Source organism: Bidens hawaiensis, unplaced genomic scaffold (genome assembly GCF_021521415.1).
Source record: "Bidens hawaiensis isolate Kalapana, Puna unplaced genomic scaffold, B.hawaiensis_p1.1 tig00049924_1, whole genome shotgun sequence".
Lineage (NCBI taxonomy): Eukaryota > Viridiplantae > Streptophyta > Magnoliopsida > Asterales > Asteraceae > Bidens > Bidens hawaiensis.
In genome coordinates this window covers 85,295-104,045 of record NW_027506132.1, presented here as the reverse complement: position 1 = coordinate 104,045, position 18,751 = coordinate 85,295, and the positions used below count along the sequence as shown (strand labels likewise).

The following is an 18,751-nucleotide window of genomic DNA, read 5'->3' as shown; positions in this document are numbered from 1 at the left end:
TTAGCGGCGACGTGCTGCATTAAATGAATATAGTAAGTGCTTCTTTGGAAACAAACGCAAAAGGACACGAATTCAAATTTAACGTGGCCCAGTATTTGAATATAGCCTATAGCCGTTAAATATCAACACACCCTTTATTTGTTTCATTCCACCCTTTTACTTTATTCGTATTATTCACCAACAAACCCTAACCCAAATTCAAATACTTAAAACCGCCATAACGTTACTTACACCACACCCTTTTCAAATTCCATTTCCTTTCACAAAGTCAAACACTGCACCACAAAACATGGATTATTATTACTGTCTGCATTTGCCATCAATACAATAATAATAATAATAATTCGAGCCCTAATTTGAGTGAGTGAGTTCTGGATCAACATCCGTTTGATTCGACCGGTTTCGATAACAATTTGAGCTCAAATCTATGAAATACAACACTTTCATTTGATAGCGATTTCAGGAGTTGGTGCTAGATTCGGAATAATATTTCTCACTTCATCGGTCAAGTATGCGTCTTTGGTTACTTTTGATTACTTATCACTTGTTTCGGTTGCTCATTTAGTTTCAGTTTGAATCAGAATGTTGCGAGATTACAAGTTTTCGCGGCGAAGTTCGGGTAAAAGCCCTAATTTAGACGAACCGGAAAATGTACCGGTAAATGTGAAGGTTCCTGAAGTATCGGTACCGCAGACGAGTTCGGATTCGTCGTCTAGGCTGCCGTTGAATGCAATTCAAGAAGCTGTGCAAAACCCTAGCAAAGTTGATAGGACACCGATTAAGGTCGATGGCGGTAGGCATTCGGAGTCCGTCATGCCGATGAGAACTCCGGAGAAACAAGGGGGTTTGGGAAGGAGGTATGGGTGGGGTTCGGATTCAAGGAATGTGAATGTGAATGCGAATATGAATACGCCTAGGACGTGTAGAACGGTTGGGAGAGCTTTGAGTTCGGGTTATTCGGAGGTTAATTCTACACAGAATACGCCTACAAAGAGTGTCAATAAGCCTCCGAATCCCGGGCTGCTTCATGGCGGTAGTTTGAAGCCGCCTGTTGGTGGAAGTGCTCGCGGTTATGGAAGCGTTGCAGCTTTATCTAGAGGTTCTCCGAGTACTTACACTACTGTAAATACAGTTGAGGTACCGCATTTTGACCTCAAAGAAGATCCATCATTCTGGATGGATCATAATGTACAAGTGAGTTCCATTTTCAATATGATTACATTTGTAATGATTTCAAATAATTTGATGTAAATAAGATTTAGCTTATGTGATTTGCCTTTTTTTCTTAGGTTTTGATACGAATTCGTCCACTTAACAACATGGAGCTTAGTACTCATGGTTATAACCGGTGCTTAAAACAAGAAAGTGCACAAAGCGTGACCTTTGTAGGGCATCCGGAAACAAGATTTACCTTCGACCATGTTGCATGCGAAACTATCGACCAGGTACTATGAAGGAACAATGTCTAGTTTTTATTGTACATTGGAACGGTTGAAATATGCTCACATTAAGTCATGAATTGTAAATTTGTGCAGGAAACACTTTTCAGGATGGCAGGCCTACCAATGGTAGAGAATTGCTTGTCAGGTTATAATAGTTGTATCTTTGCGTATGGGCAGGTAATATGATATGCAATATGTTATAATTAGATAATAATATATCATAAAACTTAACAGTCTGGAAACGATATAACTCTGTACATGCGTACTGAATTACTTGTTTACTCATGTAGACAGGAAGTGGAAAAACACACACCATGCTTGGTGAAATAAATGAGCTTGAAGTTAAGCCTAGTCCATATCGGGGAATGACTCCACGAATGTTTGAGTTCTTGTTTTCTAGAATAATTGCGGTAATTTTTCCATACTATTGATAAAAGTAGATTTTTGGTCACACACTTCGTAAGCAGTTTTACCTTAAAAATTCATTTTTCCACATATGTACAGGAAGAGGAAAGTCGTGTAGATGAAAGATTAACATATAATTGCAAGTGCTCATTTCTAGAGATATACAACGAGCAAATTACTGATCTCCTTGACCCTTCATCTACAAATTTGCAAGTAAGTTTAATCCTTCAGTGACCTTACAAGTATTCTACAATATGCTGTTGTTTCTTGTGCTAACTTAAATTGTTTTCAGCTACGGGAAGATGTTAAGAAGGGTGTTTATGTTGAAAATTTGACTGAAGTTGAAGTTCACACTGTGGGTGATATCCTGAGGCTTCTAAGTCGGGTACTCTATGATCTCCTATCTAAGTGAATTACTTTATTATCTTTACTTTTTTTCTGATGACTGTTTTATTTTACAGGGTTCTGCAAATAGGAGAGTTGCTGCAACAAATATGAACAGAGAAAGCAGTCGTTCTCATTGTGTTTTTACATGTGTAATTGAAAGTAGGTGGGAGAAAGATTCAACTTCCAACCTACGATTTGCAAGGCTGAACCTCGTTGATCTAGCTGGCTCAGAAAGGTGTTGCATATGAATTTGACCAGTATTATTTTTACTTATTGTTTTTATTATGCCTTTTTGTGATCTGGCTTATCTTCTCCTAACAGGCAAAAAACCTCGGGTGCTGAAGGTGAGCGTTTAAAGGAGGCTGCAAACATAAACAAATCATTATCCACTCTAGGGTATGAAAATCTTACATTGTGTTTTCTTCTTATTATGTTGAGGTGGCTAGATGGACATGTCGGGTAACGAGTCAAATCTAGTAACTTTCGTGTCAGGGAGAGCAACAACTCTTATTTGTATATAGTTTTTTATTTGATAATAGATGGCTAGTGTGTTAAATAGGATTATAAATTGAGTTAGTAATTTATTTTGAGCAAACCCATGTTAGAGGTTAAGAGACTTTTCGACATGTTTGCAATTTTACTAGCTTTTTTTTATTCGTCTGATGACCCATTAGAGATATAGGATAAGCCAAATCGAACCATTTATAAAAAAATGGTCAAAAGTTCATCTCTACTGTTTGTGTTTTGTTTTGTAATCACAATTTCACTTGTCTAGGCATGTAATAATGGTTCTAGTAGACGGTGCTCATGCAAGGACACGACATATTCCTTACAGAGACTCAAGACTGACATTTCTTTTACAGGTGAATACATAAGACCTACTTTTTCTATTTATGGTGAAATTTGGACGTTTTTTTAATTCGCTAATGCTTATGAAATACATTCTGCAGGACTCATTAGGCGGAAATTCGAAAACAATGATAATTGCTAATGTCAGTCCCTCCATATGGTATGTTTGTACTTTGTATGTCTTATTTTTTTTACTTGTGTTGAGATTTAACTAACTTTTTTTTTTATTTGGATTTGTCAGTTCCGCCACCGAAACGTTAAACACTCTAAAGTTTGCGCAGCGTGCAAAACTTATTCAGAACAATGTAAGCGTTATAATATTTTGTAAAGATCGATTATATTTGCACATTTATTAATCTTTGTTTGAATATTTTCATTGTGTTTTGTCATCTCATAGGCTGTGGTAAATGAAGATGCCTCAGGAGATGTCATGGCACTTCAACACCAGATACAACTTCTAAAGGCAAATCTTTTTTTGTTGTGACTGAATTCAATAAGATTAGACAATTCTATAGCAAATAAACTGTTTTTTGTTTTAACAGGAAGAGCTTTCTGTCCTTAAGAGGCAGAATGTATCCAGATCTTTAACATTTGGTCCAAAACTCATTGAAGAGACCAGACAAGAACACGGAGGTGATTTCGATAATACGATTGGTCACGAGAACAAAACCATGAGGGTTTCTGTCACACCCCGGTCGTAATGGCGGAAAACCGAGGCGTGGCGACTAGGTCGTGATTGATTGAGCACAATAGTATAAAAGTCTAAATGCATAAACATAACCAAACTGTCAAATATTACATCATCCAGGTAACATGAAACAAATTGTTTTAATACAAAATATCAAGTTTCCAAACAACTCCTAGCCTAGCCTTCATCTCTCTAAGGCCTCTATCAGCTATTAGCTACTTCCTGCTTCATTTCCTGAAAACATGTAATAAAACGTCAACTACAAAAAGTAGATGAGTGAATTCATAGGTTAACTAATACTGTAGTGATAAGCCCTACACAAGCATACTAGGCTAAGTTGTAGGGGTTTATATATAGGGTGTACCATCGGCTAACCCACCACTCCTACAACTTATCCTACTATGCTTGGTATGCTTATCATCTCAACTGAATCTGCAAGAGTTTCGTATAAAGATTCCAATTATTGTTTCCATGCATGCAGGAGGAACGGTATCAAGGATATATGTATAAGATACCCAAGAATCATATGTAACCATGCCATGATGAAAAATGATAATGATGCATAATGATCACACAAGACCTGACATCGACCCCACACAAGACCACACTATGTTACTTGATTTCCTTGATGGTAACCCAAATCGATCACTTTGGGTACCATGAGAGAATTCTAAAGCGTACTTTAGTATCTCTTGGATTCCTAATCGATCACTTAGGAGATCCTTCGGATCGTTAATCGAACACTTAAGAGATCCTTCGGATTCTTAATCGAACACTTAAGAACCCCATAGGTCACGTGTATTCTAAATCGATCACTTTAGAATCCCACATCTAGTGACGGCCTGTCTACCAATCGTCCACTTGGAGATCAAACCTATGCACTATTGTGACCTATATTGCCACTGTTCACACGATCACAAGACTGACCAATGAATAATGTGTTTTCATGATAAAGTATAACGGGTACATGACTTTGATTTCCAAACGTCCAATGTTCCCTAAACGCTGAGTGATTCCCATATTTACTCCTGAATATTTGATTATGCATACACAACTTCCGAGAAAGTTAAGGTACGCGTAACCTGCCATGATTACTTGTTTTCCCAATGTTCATTGTTTGCAAAAGATTTGTCAAGTGTTTATGATAAGTAATGTTTGAATAAATGTGTTTTGTCAAAACGTGTACATTTACCATGTTTTCACCCCCAATGATTTGAAAGGCTTTAAAAGAAAAATGGGGGCTATGAACTCACCTTGTTGACTAGGTGTGGTTGCTAGGGCGGTCGGGTGCTGTCAAACGTCGATCCTCTAAGTCTAGACAAGGACATAATAAGTTAACAACGCAGTTTAAGTCTAAGAGTGTAAGCCTTACACGATCTCGAGCAAAAACTAGGTTTTAAAGACGAAACAGCTTGGTTCTGACCTGATTCGATCGAATAGGAACACATTCGATCGAATCGAAACACATTCGATCGAATAGACACACATTCGATCGAATAGAAACACATTCGATCGAATAGACACTCATTCGATCGAATAGACAGACGTTCGATCGAATACGAAGCTCATTCGGTCGAATGAGTTGGAGACCATTCGGTTGCTTTCCTATTCGGTCGACTGGACTGGTTCGATCGACACATTCGATCGAATGAACTGATTCGATCGACTGGTTCGATCGACTGGACTGATTCGATCGACTGGTTCGATCGAATGAGTCTGATTCGACTCCTTCAAGCTGGGCGACGGAGATACCCACGGGTTTTCCAGATTTTCCAGATTTTTGACCCAAAATCGAAGTTTTTGACATGGAAATGCTCGGGATTGAAAGGGGTATCGATTCCTAGTACTTTTAAACACAAAAGCTTGCATTTTGACACCAAAAATGACGGTTTTTTGACCAAGAACACACTTGACACAAAAGTCGGAGTTTTTGCTCGATTCGGGGCGGGTTTTGGTTGTAAAAACGTATGATTTTCAAGAAGATCTTACCGACAACAACGATAAACAGATTGGTGGACTCGAATCTTAGATTGGATGACTTTCTCTCACTACTCTCTCTCTAGAAGTGGGAGTGTTTGGGTGGGAAGTGTTGGTGGAAATGAAAGAGATGGCGTAAGAATACTTGATTTTCCGCTTAAATACTCGGGTGACTCGGGTTCGGGTTTAGACTACCGACGGGTCAAGACTAGTCGAGTTCATAAGTTTTTAAACAAACTAAAACTTTTTCAGCAAAACTTTTATAAACCATTTTCCGAATAATTATTTAAAATCTTTTTTTTTTTTTTTTAAATAAGAACATTTTATTTTTCAAAAGCATAAAAATTAATATTTTCCAGACGTAAATGTCGTTTTATAAAATAAACATTTCAAATGATAAAAGCAGATTTCTCCAATGATATGGGTTCCGAACTTATCGTCCAGAACCCCAAAGTGTATAGTTTCCGATGATTCCTTGATTTTTGTCTACCAGTCAAATTCCAGGGCGTTACATCCTCCCCAACTTAGGGGAATTTCGTCCCGAAATTTAGCTTTTTAGTATACTTGATGCATCGATGATTAAGATTACATGATCCCATGATGACCACTATGCGCCACCACTTCTAATATTCGTCTCAGGCACCACCCAAATCAAGCCGAAGGGGCTTATATATAGGGTGTACCAGCGGCTAACCCACCACTCCTTCAACCTTACTTGGGTGTTTCCTTCGACTCCTATTAGATCAATGACACACAGGACGACACACTATTTTCCACTACAAGGCATCATCCTCAAGCTTTACATCAGACATATTCATTTCGGATTGAAGGGGTTTATATATAGGGTGTACCAGCGGCTAACCCACCACTCCTTCAATCTTCCGCGAATATTACCCTCGGTAATTCTTGAATTCAATGTCTCACAGCTGCCACGCTAACTATAAGTCCCTAATTCCAGGTTTCGCTTCAGACATATTCAACTCGTGCCGAAGAGGTTTATATATAGGGTGTACCAGCGGCTAACCCACCACTTCTTCAACCTTTGTCGAATATTTCTCTACACGAACCTTGAGTTCACGACTTCTAGTTACACAATAGCATATTGCTTATACACGTATACACCTGTGACCTTGATGTAATTATATTCCGGACTATAATTACGAGCTCACCTTGTATCAATGTATAAGCTCTATCGTGTGCGGCTAGAAAATTTGACACGACACCACACACATACACACAACCATGCTCCATGAATGCAAGAATGAATGACAAATTTTTGGCTTAAATAATGTATAAATTTCCCCAAAATTCATATGATTGAGTAGATATGACTTGTGCTCCCAGCATGAGCCCTGAGTAGCCAAATTTGTGGATGCAAATAAAAGAATACTTATAAGCATAATAAGGCAACACGATATTCATTGAATAACACAATTATTTGATACATGCTGCAAATGTTATATTGACTTCTAGACAATAGATTACAAGAATAGAGACTAAGAGAACAGATGAGGGTATTTCTCCTTCATTTGATCTTCGCGTTCCCATGTAAACTCGGGTCCGCGTTTGTTATTCCATCGAACATTCACAAGCGGTATGCGGCTACGCTTGGTCTTCTTGACCTCGCGATCCAAGATTTCGACGGGTTCTTCAACAAAAAGCAGATTGTCGTTAATTCGAACCTCGTCGACGGGAATGAGAAGGGCCTCGTCAACAAGACACTTCTTTAACTGCGAAACATGAAAAACATTGTGAACTCTACCGAGTTCCGGCGGCAGCTCAAGACGATAGGCAACTGGTCCGATCCTTTCAAGGATTTTGAATGGTCCAACATACCTAGGAGCGAACTTTCCCTTCTTCCCGAAACGGACTACGCCCTTCCAGGGGGAAACTTTCAGCAGAACACGGTCACCAACTTGAAACTCGAGTGGCTTGCGTCGTTTGTCTGCGTAGTACTTATGCCGACAACGGGCGTCTTTGAGTCGCTGTTGAATGATAGCGATTTGATCGGTTGTTTCCTGTATTAGTTCCGGGCCGATGATCTGTGAATCCCCGGTCTCGGACCAACACAAGGGTGAGCGACACTTGCGACCGTAAAGAGCTTCAAACGGCGCGCATTTAATAGAAGAGTGGTAACTATTGTTGTAAGAAAATTCTGCCAGCGGCAGATGAGCTTCCCAACTATTACCGAATTCAAGGATACAAGCTCTCAACATGTCCTCTAGGGTTTGTATGGTCCTCTCGCTCTGCCCATCAGTTTCTGGATGATAGGAAGAGCTAAGCTTCACACTTGTCCCAAAGGCCTTTTGCAAAGATTTCCAGAACCTGGAAGAAAAACTGCTGTCGCGATCAGACGTAATGCCCTTAGGCACACCATGACGGGAAACGATCTCACGAATGTATATCCGCGCCAACTTTTCCGTAGTGTAGTCCTCCCGAACCGGGATAAAGTGAGCGGATTTAGTTAGAATGTCCACAATAACCCAAATTGAGTCATGACCGCTAGGCGTCCGCGGTAGCTTGGTGATGAAATCCATAGCTAACTCTTCCCACTTCCACTGAGGAATAATAGGTTGCTGAAGCAGCCCAGACGGCCTTCGATGCTCTGTCTTGACTCGCGAACAAGTCAAACATCTCATCACGTATAAAGCGATGTCTTTCTTCATCCCGGGCCACCAATAATGAGGTTTAAGATCTTGATACATTTTGCTGCTGCCGGGATGAATCGAGTATCTGGACTTGTGGGCTTCACTTAGAATAAGCGTTCGAAGAGGCTCAGAGTTTGGGATCCATGCTCGATCAAGAAAATAGAGGATGCCGTCCAACTTGGTTTCGAATTTCTGTTCGGCTCCACACGACAAAACGCCCTTGAGATCTCCATTCACAAGCGCCTGATTCTGAGCTTCGCGAATTAAGGAGGGAAGATTGGATTGAATTCGAATAGAGTGCAGCTGGGTCCTTTCTTTACGACTCAATGCGTCAGCCACCACATTAGCCTTTCCCGGGTGGTAGCGGATTTCACAATCGTAATCGCTGAGAAGTTCGACCCAGCGTCGCTGCCTCATGTTCAACTCTTTCTGATGGAGGATGTGCTGTAAGCTCTTGTGGTCGGTATAGATGACACACTTCGTGCCGTACAGGTAGTGTCTCCAGATTTTTAAGGCAAACACCACAGCACCCAACTCGAGGTCATGCGTGGCGTAGTTCTTTTCGTGCACCTTGAGTTGTCGAGAAGCGTAAGCGATGACCTTCCCTCGTTGCATTAAAACGCAACCGAGGCCTTGATTTGAAGCATCGCAATAAACGGTAAAGTCATCGTCACCTTCCGGAAGCGATAGAATCGGTGCACGGCAAAGTTTATTCTTCAGAGTTTGGAAGGCTTCCTCTTGATCTCGTCCCCACACGAAGGGTTCTCCCTTCTGAGTCAGAGTGGTCAAAGGCAAGGCAATCCTGGAGAAGTTTGAGATAAATCGGCGGTAGTAACCAGCCAATCCAAGAAATGAACGGATTTCGGTAGGTGTTTTAGGCGCTACCCAATTTCTGATGGCTTCTACCTTGGCAGGGTCGACGTGTATGCCGTCGACATTGATAACATGTCCCAAGAATTGAACTTCCTTTAGCCAAAATTCGCACTTGGAGAACTTGGCATATAGTTGTTCCTTCCTGAGAAGCTCCAAAATAAGCCTGAGATGAAGCTCATGATCGGTCCTCGAACGAGAATAAATGAGAATATCGTCTATGAAAACAATGACAAACTGGTCGAGATATGGACGGCAAACGCGATTCATCAGATCCATGAAAATGGCGGGGGCATTGGTCATTCCAAAAGGCATAACCATGAACTCGTAATGACCGTAACGAGTTCGGAACGCAGTTTTCGGGATATCCTCCTCCAGAACACGCAATTGATGGTAACCAGAACGCAGATCGATCTTAGAGAAAAACGTAGCACCCTGAAGCTGATCAAAGAGATCATCAATTCTCGGTAACGGGTACCGGTTTTTGATGGTCAGTTTATTAAGCTCCCGATAGTCAATGCACATACGGAAAGTCCCATCCTTCTTTTTGACGAAGAGTACTGGGGCTCCCCATGGAGACGAGCTAGGGCGAATGAATCCCTTGCCAAGAAGTTCTTGAAGCTGATTCGATAATTCTTGAAGTTCCAGCGGAGCTAGACGATAAGGAGACTTAGCAACAGGGAGAGCACCAGGAATAAGATCGATACGAAATTCCACCTGCCTGCTAGGAGGAAGTCCAGGCAGCTCATCGGGAAAAACATCAGAAAATTCACGCACGACAGGGAAGTCCTGCAGTCTCTTGACTTTGGATTCCTTGAGAGTAACACGGGCTAGAAATGCGGGATACTTCTTTTGAAGGTACCGACTGGCTTTTAAGCAAGAAACGATTCTTAGGCATCCACCCGACCTATCCCCTTGAATGGTTAGAATTTCACCAGAAGACAGAGGGATACGAATAAGTTTCTCGGCGCAGATTACTTCCGCGCGATTGCTAGACAGCCAGTCCATTCCCACAACTAGATCGAAGCTTCCAAGACGAAAAGGTATAAGGTCAATACTGAACGATGTGGTGACAAGAGTAAGGGTGCAATATCGAATGACAGACCTCACTTGTGTGGACTCTCCACTAGCAAGTTCAACAACCAAGGCAGGTTCCAACTCGGAAATTTTTAATTTCAGCAAAGGAACCAATTCGCAAGAGACAAAACTCCTATCAGCTCCTGTATCAAATAGGACAGACACCCAATTGTTGTTAAGAGTAAACGTACCAGTAATAACATCGGGGTTTTGGCGTGCTTCGGCAGCTCCAATGGTGAAGGCCCTCCCGCGAGCCGGAGGAACGTTGGTGACGCGAGGGCATCGATTTCTGTAATGGTCCATCGCGCCACACTCGAAGCAGCCTCGAGCAGGGTTAGGCTGAGGGTTAGCATTCCCCACAGCCAGTTGGTTGCCAGGACTCCTGCAGCGCTCCACCAGGTGTCCGAATCGTCCACAATTTGTGCACTTGCGGCACAACTCACTTGTTGGGTGATGATAAGAACATAAGTTGCACTTGGGATGCGGCCCAGTATATTCCTTTCTCGGTCTTCCCTGAACTGTTGCGGCTGAAACGGGGGCCATGGAGTTGATAGGCGTAGCACCAGTGATCGCAGTTAAGTAGGTCGCTTTCCGCTTCCTATTGTTCCCCTTTTTCGCTTTCCCATCGGAAGATTTGCCCTTATCCTGATGCAAAACACCGGACCTGAGCTGTTCCCTGGTCAAACGGGCAGTGAGATCGATCACTGCCTTAAGTGTAGTGGGGTCAACTGCAACCGCAATGCCCCTCATAGAGTCCGGAAGACCGCTGATGTATTGCTCGACAGCGCGTGAAGCTGGGGTAACCATGTGGGGCACCAATAGGGAGAGTTCATGAAATCTCTCCGTGTACTTCATGTGATCGGCGCCCTTCATCGTGTGCGCCCTAAACTCAGCCTCCAATTTCTGGAGTTCGGTTCTCGGAACGAACTCCTGCGTGACTAGCTCAACAAACTCGGCCCAGGGCAAGGCTAAGACCGCGTCTCGCCCCCTGGTTCTAATCTCGATATTCCACCACGTGAGAGCCCGTTTGTGGAACATACTCGCCGCGAATTTGACCCTGAGTTCATCCGGGCAAGAGCACATGTTGAATGAAGCTTCGACTTTCTCGAACCACTGGAGAAGACCAGCAGCTCCCTCGGATCCATTAAAGCTCGTAGGCCCAGTGTTAGTAAAAGCCTTATAGAGCCTGTCGGCCTGAAGAGTAGGATTCGGTTCTGGGGCTTGTGGCGCACCCGAGGTTCCTTCTTGCCTTAGGTTGTTAACCAGACCCGGAAGAACTGCTGCAATTTGCTGCGCTATGATGGCAGCGAGGTCAGCAGGGTCAGCATTAACGGACGAGCGACGAGGAGGCATTCTGAAAAAGAAAAAGAACGCGCAAGAATGATACCGGGAATAAGAATAACAGGATAAGGAATAGCCAAAGAATACATCGCTACGATAGACACAATTAAAGATGCAGCACATAAGCACATAGCAAGCACATAAGTGTGGGCGTGTGATAGTGATGCATGAATTATCTAGAGTTAAGGGTCCTAGGTTATAGTCTAGGTCGGTTTCCTAATTCCCTATAACCATTGGCTCTGATACCAATCTGTCACACCCCGGTCGTAATGGCGGAAAACCGAGGCGTGGCGACTAGGTCGTGATTGATTGAGCACAATAGTATAAAAGTCTAAATGCATAAACATAACCAAACTGTCAAATATTACATCATCCAGGTAACATGAAACAAATTGTTTTAATACAAAATATCAAGTTTCCAAACAACTCCTAGCCTAGCCTTCATCTCTCTAAGGCCTCTATCAGCTATTAGCTACTTCCTGCTTCATTTCCTGAAAACATGTAATAAAACGTCAACTACAAAAAGTAGATGAGTGAATTCATAGGTTAACTAATACTGTAGTGATAAGCCCTACACAAGCATACTAGGCTAAGTTGTAGGGGTTTATATATAGGGTGTACCATCGGCTAACCCACCACTCCTACAACTTATCCTACTATGCTTGGTATGCTTATCATCTCAACTGAATCTGCAAGAGTTTCGTATAAAGATTCCAATTATTGTTTCCATGCATGCAGGAGGAACGGTATCAAGGATATATGTATAAGATACCCAAGAATCATATGTAACCATGCCATGATGAAAAATGATAATGATGCATAATGATCACACAAGACCTGACATCGACCCCACACAAGACCACACTATGTTACTTGATTTCCTTGATGGTAACCCAAATCGATCACTTTGGGTACCATGAGAGAATTCTAAAGCGTACTTTAGTATCTCTTGGATTCCTAATCGATCACTTAGGAGATCCTTCGGATCCTTAATCGAACACTTAAGAGATCCTTCGGATTCTTAATCGAACACTTAAGAACCCCATAGGTCACGTGTATTCTAAATCGATCACTTTAGAATCCCACATCTAGTGACGGCCTGTCTACCAATCGTCCACTTGGAGATCAAACCTATGCACTATTGTGACCTATATTGCCACTGTTCACACGATCACAAGACTGACCAATGAATAATGTGTTTTCATGATAAAGTATAACGGGTACATGACTTTGATTTCCAAACGTCCAATGTTCCCTAAACGCTGAGTGATTCCCATATTTACTCCTGAATATTTGATTATGCATACACAACTTCCGAGAAAGTTAAGGTACGCGTAACCTGCCATGATTACTTGTTTTCCCAATGTTCATTGTTTGCAAAAGATTTGTCAAGTGTTTATGATAAGTAATGTTTGAATAAATGTGTTTTGTCAAAACGTGTACATTTACCATGTTTTCACCCCCAATGATTTGAAAGGCTTTAAAAGAAAAATGGGGGCTATGAACTCACCTTGTTGACTAGGTGTGGTTGCTAGGGCGGTCGGGTGCTGTCAAACGTCGATCCTCTAAGTCTAGACAAGGACATAATAAGTTAACAACGCAGTTTAAGTCTAAGAGTGTAAGCCTTACACGATCTCGAGCAAAAACTAGGTTTTAAAGACGAAACAGCTTGGTTCTGACCTGATTCGATCGAATAGGAACACATTCGATCGAATCGAAACACATTCGATCGAATAGACACACATTCGATCGAATAGAAACACATTCGATCGAATAGACACTCATTCGATCGAATAGACAGACGTTCGATCGAATACGAAGCTCATTCGGTCGAATGAGTTGGAGACCATTCGGTTGCTTTCCTATTCGGTCGACTGGACTGGTTCGATCGACACATTCGATCGAATGAACTGATTCGATCGACTGGTTCGATCGACTGGACTGATTCGATCGACTGGTTCGATCGAATGAGTCTGATTCGACTCCTTCAAGCTGGGCGACGGAGATACCCACGGGTTTTCCAGATTTTCCAGATTTTTGACCCAAAATCGAAGTTTTTGACATGGAAATGCTCGGGATTGAAAGGGGTATCGATTCCTAGTACTTTTAAACACAAAAGCTTGCATTTTGACACCAAAAATGACGGTTTTTTGACCAAGAACACACTTGACACAAAAGTCGGAGTTTTTGCTCGATTCGGGGCGGGTTTTGGTTGTAAAAACGTATGATTTTCAAGAAGATCTTACCGACAACAACGATAAACAGATTGGTGGACTCGAATCTTAGATTGGATGACTTTCTCTCACTACTCTCTCTCTAGAAGTGGGAGTGTTTGGGTGGGAAGTGTTGGTGGAAATGAAAGAGATGGTGTAAGAATACTTGATTTTCCGCTTAAATACTCGGGTGACTCGGGTTCGGGTTTAGACTACCGACGGGTCAAGACTAGTCGAGTTCATAAGTTTTTAAACAAACTAAAACTTTTTCAGCAAAACTTTTATAAACCATTTTCCGAATAATTATTTAAAATCTTTTTTTTTTTTTTTTAAATAAGAACATTTTATTTTTCAAAAGCATAAAAATTAATATTTTCCAGACGTAAATGTCGTTTTATAAAATAAACATTTCAAATGATAAAAGCAGATTTCTCCAATGATATGGGTTCCGAACTTATCGTCCAGAACCCCAAAGTGTATAGTTTCCGATGATTCCTTGATTTTTGTCTACCAGTCAAATTCCAGGGCGTTACAGTTTCCTCTAAACAGGTATATTAATTTGCATTATTTTGTTTCTCAACTAAAAATTATAATTTTAGTGAATGTATGTTTTGATTCAAAGACATAAAAAAGAGTGACTTTGTGTCGATATGAAAAAAAGTGAATTCGGTAATTGGTATACATGTAGAGTGATTAAAAAACTTGCAAGCAGATTGCATTCTGTTATATATTTTTGTATACCTGAGTAGTGCTTTTAATTTACTTTTATTCATTATGTTCCTCAGCTAAAATCTTTAGAGACCTCTTTGACTGGAGCACTGAGGAGAGAGCAAATGTCAGAAACTGCTATTAAACAGCTTGAAGCAGAAATAGAACAGTTAAACCGTCTTGTAAGTGTTGTTTCTCCTATAGATTCAGAATTTATATTTGGTGCGTATGGGTTTTGGTATTTAAAATGAAATTTCGGGTGTAGGTTCGTCAAAGGGAAGAGGACAATAAGTGCACCAAGATGATGCTGAAGTTTAGAGAAGTTAAAATTCAAAGGATGGAGTCTGTTGTTTCTGGAGCAATACCTGCTGACTCATACTTGCTAGAAGAAAATAAGATGCTTATTGAAGAAATTCAGATGCTTCGTGCAAAAGTTGATAGGAATCCAGAAGTTACACGATTTGCTTTGGAAAACATTAGGCTTCTTGAACAAGTTAGAAGGTAAATTAAACAAAGAACAAAACTTTTACAATAAAAGAATAAAAATATGTTGTTGTACTCATCACTCATGCATTGTGTTTCATTTTTAGATTGCAAGATTTTTACGAAGAAGGGGAGAGAGAAATGTTGTTAACTGAAATATCTGAACTGAGGAATCAGGTGCTTGTACATGTGTATTTTATTTCAAAACTTTTGATTCTGCTGTATTGTATCTTAGTAACTAAAATTGTTTTGGCAGTTGGTTCTTGCTCTTGATGAAAACTCCAAGCAAGATGATCATACACAAAAGGTAAGATATAAAAATTATGATTTTTAACTTATTTATCATCTTTAGACTTTAGACACTCATATATTATTTGATAATGGATACAGGAAGCTGCAGATGACACTAAAGAAAACATCTCTCTTCAATTGGAGGTTGCACTATCTTTTCTTGATAAGTTATGAAAGCTTATCATCTGTTTAATGTTGCATTTTCTATCTGATTTCAGTTGGAAAGGAGCCATGAAGAGCTAGAGAAATGCAGGAACAACCTAAATTCTTGCTTACAGCAAAATGCGAAACTCCGCAGGGAAATTGAAGATCTAAATGCTTTACTGGGAAACCAGAAATCTGCAGTGCATGAGCATGATGATGGTATTGAGGTCATAAAGGTAACATTTAGTTATCATAAGAAACGATTGTTGTGAAATATATTATACGCAGTTTTGATCTGTCTTGACATATAGGTTCTTTTGGTAAGTACTAAGCAGTATTTGATGTTTTTTTCAGGAGCCCATTTTGGAAGCTTCTTCTGTAGATAATCGGTCATTGCATACAACCCAAAAGACATCTGAAACTCATGCGGAGCATCCTGAAGAAGATATGGATATGCAATTGGACGTAAGTTTTCTATTTATTATTAACTGAATTTTCATTATTTAGTTGAAAGTTGTTAAGAGAAGTGTATTGTAAATTGTAATGAACTTATGTCAGATATTAGTAAAAACAGGCAGCAATGGTATTTCCATATTCAAAATAAAAAAGGCAATAACTATAGCATAATCAAAATATGTAACTCTACAGAAAAGAATCCATAGAGGTTAAGTAGCATATTTGATTTGATTGGATTATTACATATTGGTTGAATCGAGACCCTCCATAGTCATTTATATATGATATTGTTTCAGGGGTCCATACAGTTGTCTCATACACTTGTAAAGCACAATGAGGATCCTGCAAAGTACATTGAAGAAGTCATTAATCTTCAACTGAAAGTAGACATTCTAGAGACGAGTTTAAAGGAAGAGAGCTCGTCTTGTAAGGAAATTGAGGAAAAATATGTCTTAGTAACGAAACAATATAAAGATTTGAAGGATGAGCTCGAGGAAGCAAAATCTGTAATCGAGGCTCTTGAGACTCAACAACTAATGTCTATCAACGAGCTTGAAGATCTTAGAAACAATAATAACATATTTTCTCAAGAACTGCATGAAAAAGAACTTCACATCAAGTCTTTGAATGATAAGATTCTTATTCAAGAGTCAATGCACTTACCACTATCATCAAATGAAGCAGACTGTGTTCAAGAAAAGATGATCAAGATGCAGGATTCTCTTGAAAAAGCTAGAAGAACAAATAAATGGTACAAAACTGAACGTGAATGTAATGCTGTTAATGAGGAAGAAATGGATGAAGTGAGGAAACAAGTCGAGGCTGAAACTGCTGAGGTCATCGTTTGTCTGCAAGAAGAAATAAGCAGTCTTCAGGAGCAACTGCTTGACAGTAGCACGAAAGAAACCGAGCTCAAACAAGAGTTGAACATTTTGCAAGCGAAGTTGACTACCATCACTGAATGCAATGAAGCTTTAAGGGAAAGCTATGAAGAAAAAGAAAGAGAACTAAACCTGTTGACTAATGAGATCCAGGAGGTTCTTACTGTGGGTCACGAGGCACTTGAAGATGCCTTGAATGATCTTGATGATGTTACTATCAGTGAGCAATTACAAATGATCACAAAAAACATCTTTGAAAAAGATTCAAGAATAAAGGAACTAAATTCGTGTTTGGAAGACGCGAAAAACAGAGGTACCGAAATGGAGGGCATGCTGAGGTCATTAAAAGGGGCAACTTTAGTTATGTCAGAAGCACACCAACAAGATTGCAATGAAAAAGATAAAGTAATCTGTCAGCTGTCATCACGGTTGAGTGAAAAAAGTTGTATGATAGAGCAGTTAAATCATGCAATTAAAGAAAAAGAACAGCAAATCAAGAAGATATCAGATTGTGCAACGGGTGCGTTTGTGATCGTGGACAGGTTTTCTGAGATTAAAGACGACTTTCAAACGGCATTGACACAGAAAGAAGCGGAGCTTGAAGAATTAAAAAAAGCTCACATGGTAATATTTTTAACAAACTGATTAGATATATGCTTTAAGTTTCAAGTTTTAGTATTGTGCTTATGAAACATTTATAGGTTCAGACTTGCAGGAGTTCAAGAGATGTGAGTCGCAGGGATGACACCATTAATCTTTTGAAGAAGGAGCTTGAGACTGCACTCAAGAGTCTTGATGGAGTGAAAGTCGAGATGGCTAGATTACGTTCTGAGAAAGAAGTTATCAGGCTTTCTGAGAAACAGAGTCGCCAAAGTATTGAAGTCCTTGTGCCACTTGTTCTTGCATTACAAACTACTGTAGACAGTTTTGAAAAACAAACTGAAGTAGCAATGGTTTCTTTGGATCACAAGATTCAAACTGTTGAAGGAATTTTACAGGAATCATGCAAATCCTGCCACCAGAAACGAAAGGTACATCTCCTTTACATATAATGCTGAAATTTATTCACACCAAGAAATTGTAACGTTTGTTGCTAGTTATTTTTAGTAGGAACGTAGAATGTAAGGTAGAAGTGCACATCGAAACAATTTGGGATCCGAAACCATTTCCTAAACCAAAACTGACCCAACCCAGAGATCGGATTGAAACTGGTCATGTCTCGGTTTGTAATATGTTTGAGAACTCCTCCGTTGAAAGCAGTTTGAAACAGTTAAAACCGATCCAATTCGGTTTAAAAACCGATTTCAAACAGATCTGATCTTTTCCCCTTATAAACTGGTTGGGGCCAAACCGGCTTTGACTAGCCTTGACTCGACCCGATCCGGTTTGGGCCCAAAACCGGTTTTGTCCATCTTTATGTTGAGGTTTCAAAATAGGCAGGTAACTTGAGTTTGGAAATGAATCAAATTGAGTTGGGCTGATCCAGAATATCTTTTTGTCCCATTTATTTTCTTTTTCTATAAATGTCTAATGTATCAGATACGATTATAAAAAGTTCTATAATATCATTTGTAATCTATAACTTTTATTAAAGCACCTTGGACTACTTAGTGATCAAATAAAACCAAAATAATTCATTGAGCGTAACCTCTAGATGTATAAAGTAGCAGAACATGTCCAAACCATTGTTCTTATGTTGTGGTCTCAATGATACATGTGTTTTATTTCTATTCATTTTCTCCTTTTATTTCTATCCATTTTCTCCATTGTGACATTTTTTTTCAAAGTGACTGATATTTTTAATGCACACAGCTTTACGAGCATGAACTTAAGGATGTTCTTATGTTGTGGTCTCAATGATACATGTTTTTTATTTCTATTCATTTTCTCC

The 18,751-nt window shown here is 40.0% G+C and overlaps 1 protein-coding gene across 1 annotated transcript; it reads left to right on the top strand.

Annotated features, from left to right (window-relative positions):
* Positions 1 to 257: 257 nt before the first annotated feature.
* Positions 258 to 18,720, top strand: LOC143616824 (kinesin-like protein KIN-12D). Its single transcript, XM_077089543.1, has 24 exons — positions 258 to 509; positions 582 to 1,194; positions 1,290 to 1,445; positions 1,536 to 1,619; positions 1,733 to 1,852; positions 1,947 to 2,060; positions 2,140 to 2,232; positions 2,309 to 2,469; positions 2,556 to 2,630; positions 3,010 to 3,097; positions 3,185 to 3,243; positions 3,325 to 3,388; positions 3,481 to 3,546; positions 3,626 to 3,760; positions 14,683 to 14,787; positions 14,871 to 15,106; positions 15,196 to 15,265; positions 15,345 to 15,395; positions 15,479 to 15,523; positions 15,598 to 15,759; positions 15,878 to 15,988; positions 16,276 to 17,484; positions 17,562 to 17,891; positions 18,673 to 18,720. The coding sequence occupies exons 2-24, from the start codon at positions 583 to 585 to the stop codon at positions 18,718 to 18,720; spliced, it is 4,194 nt and encodes a 1,397-aa protein (XP_076945658.1). The 5' UTR covers positions 258 to 509; position 582.
* The last annotated feature ends 31 nt before the right edge of the window (positions 18,721 to 18,751 follow it).

Coding starts and splice junctions, on each gene's coding strand:
- LOC143616824 (XM_077089543.1), top strand. CDS start 583: ATGTTGCGAGATTACAAGTTTTCGCGGCGAAGTTCGGGTAAAAGCCCT. Junction 3,098..3,184: donor GACTGACATTTCTTTTACAG/GTGAATACATAA, acceptor TACATTCTGCAG/GACTCATTAGGCGGAAATTC. Junction 15,989..16,275: donor ATATGGATATGCAATTGGAC/GTAAGTTTTCTA, acceptor ATATTGTTTCAG/GGGTCCATACAGTTGTCTCA.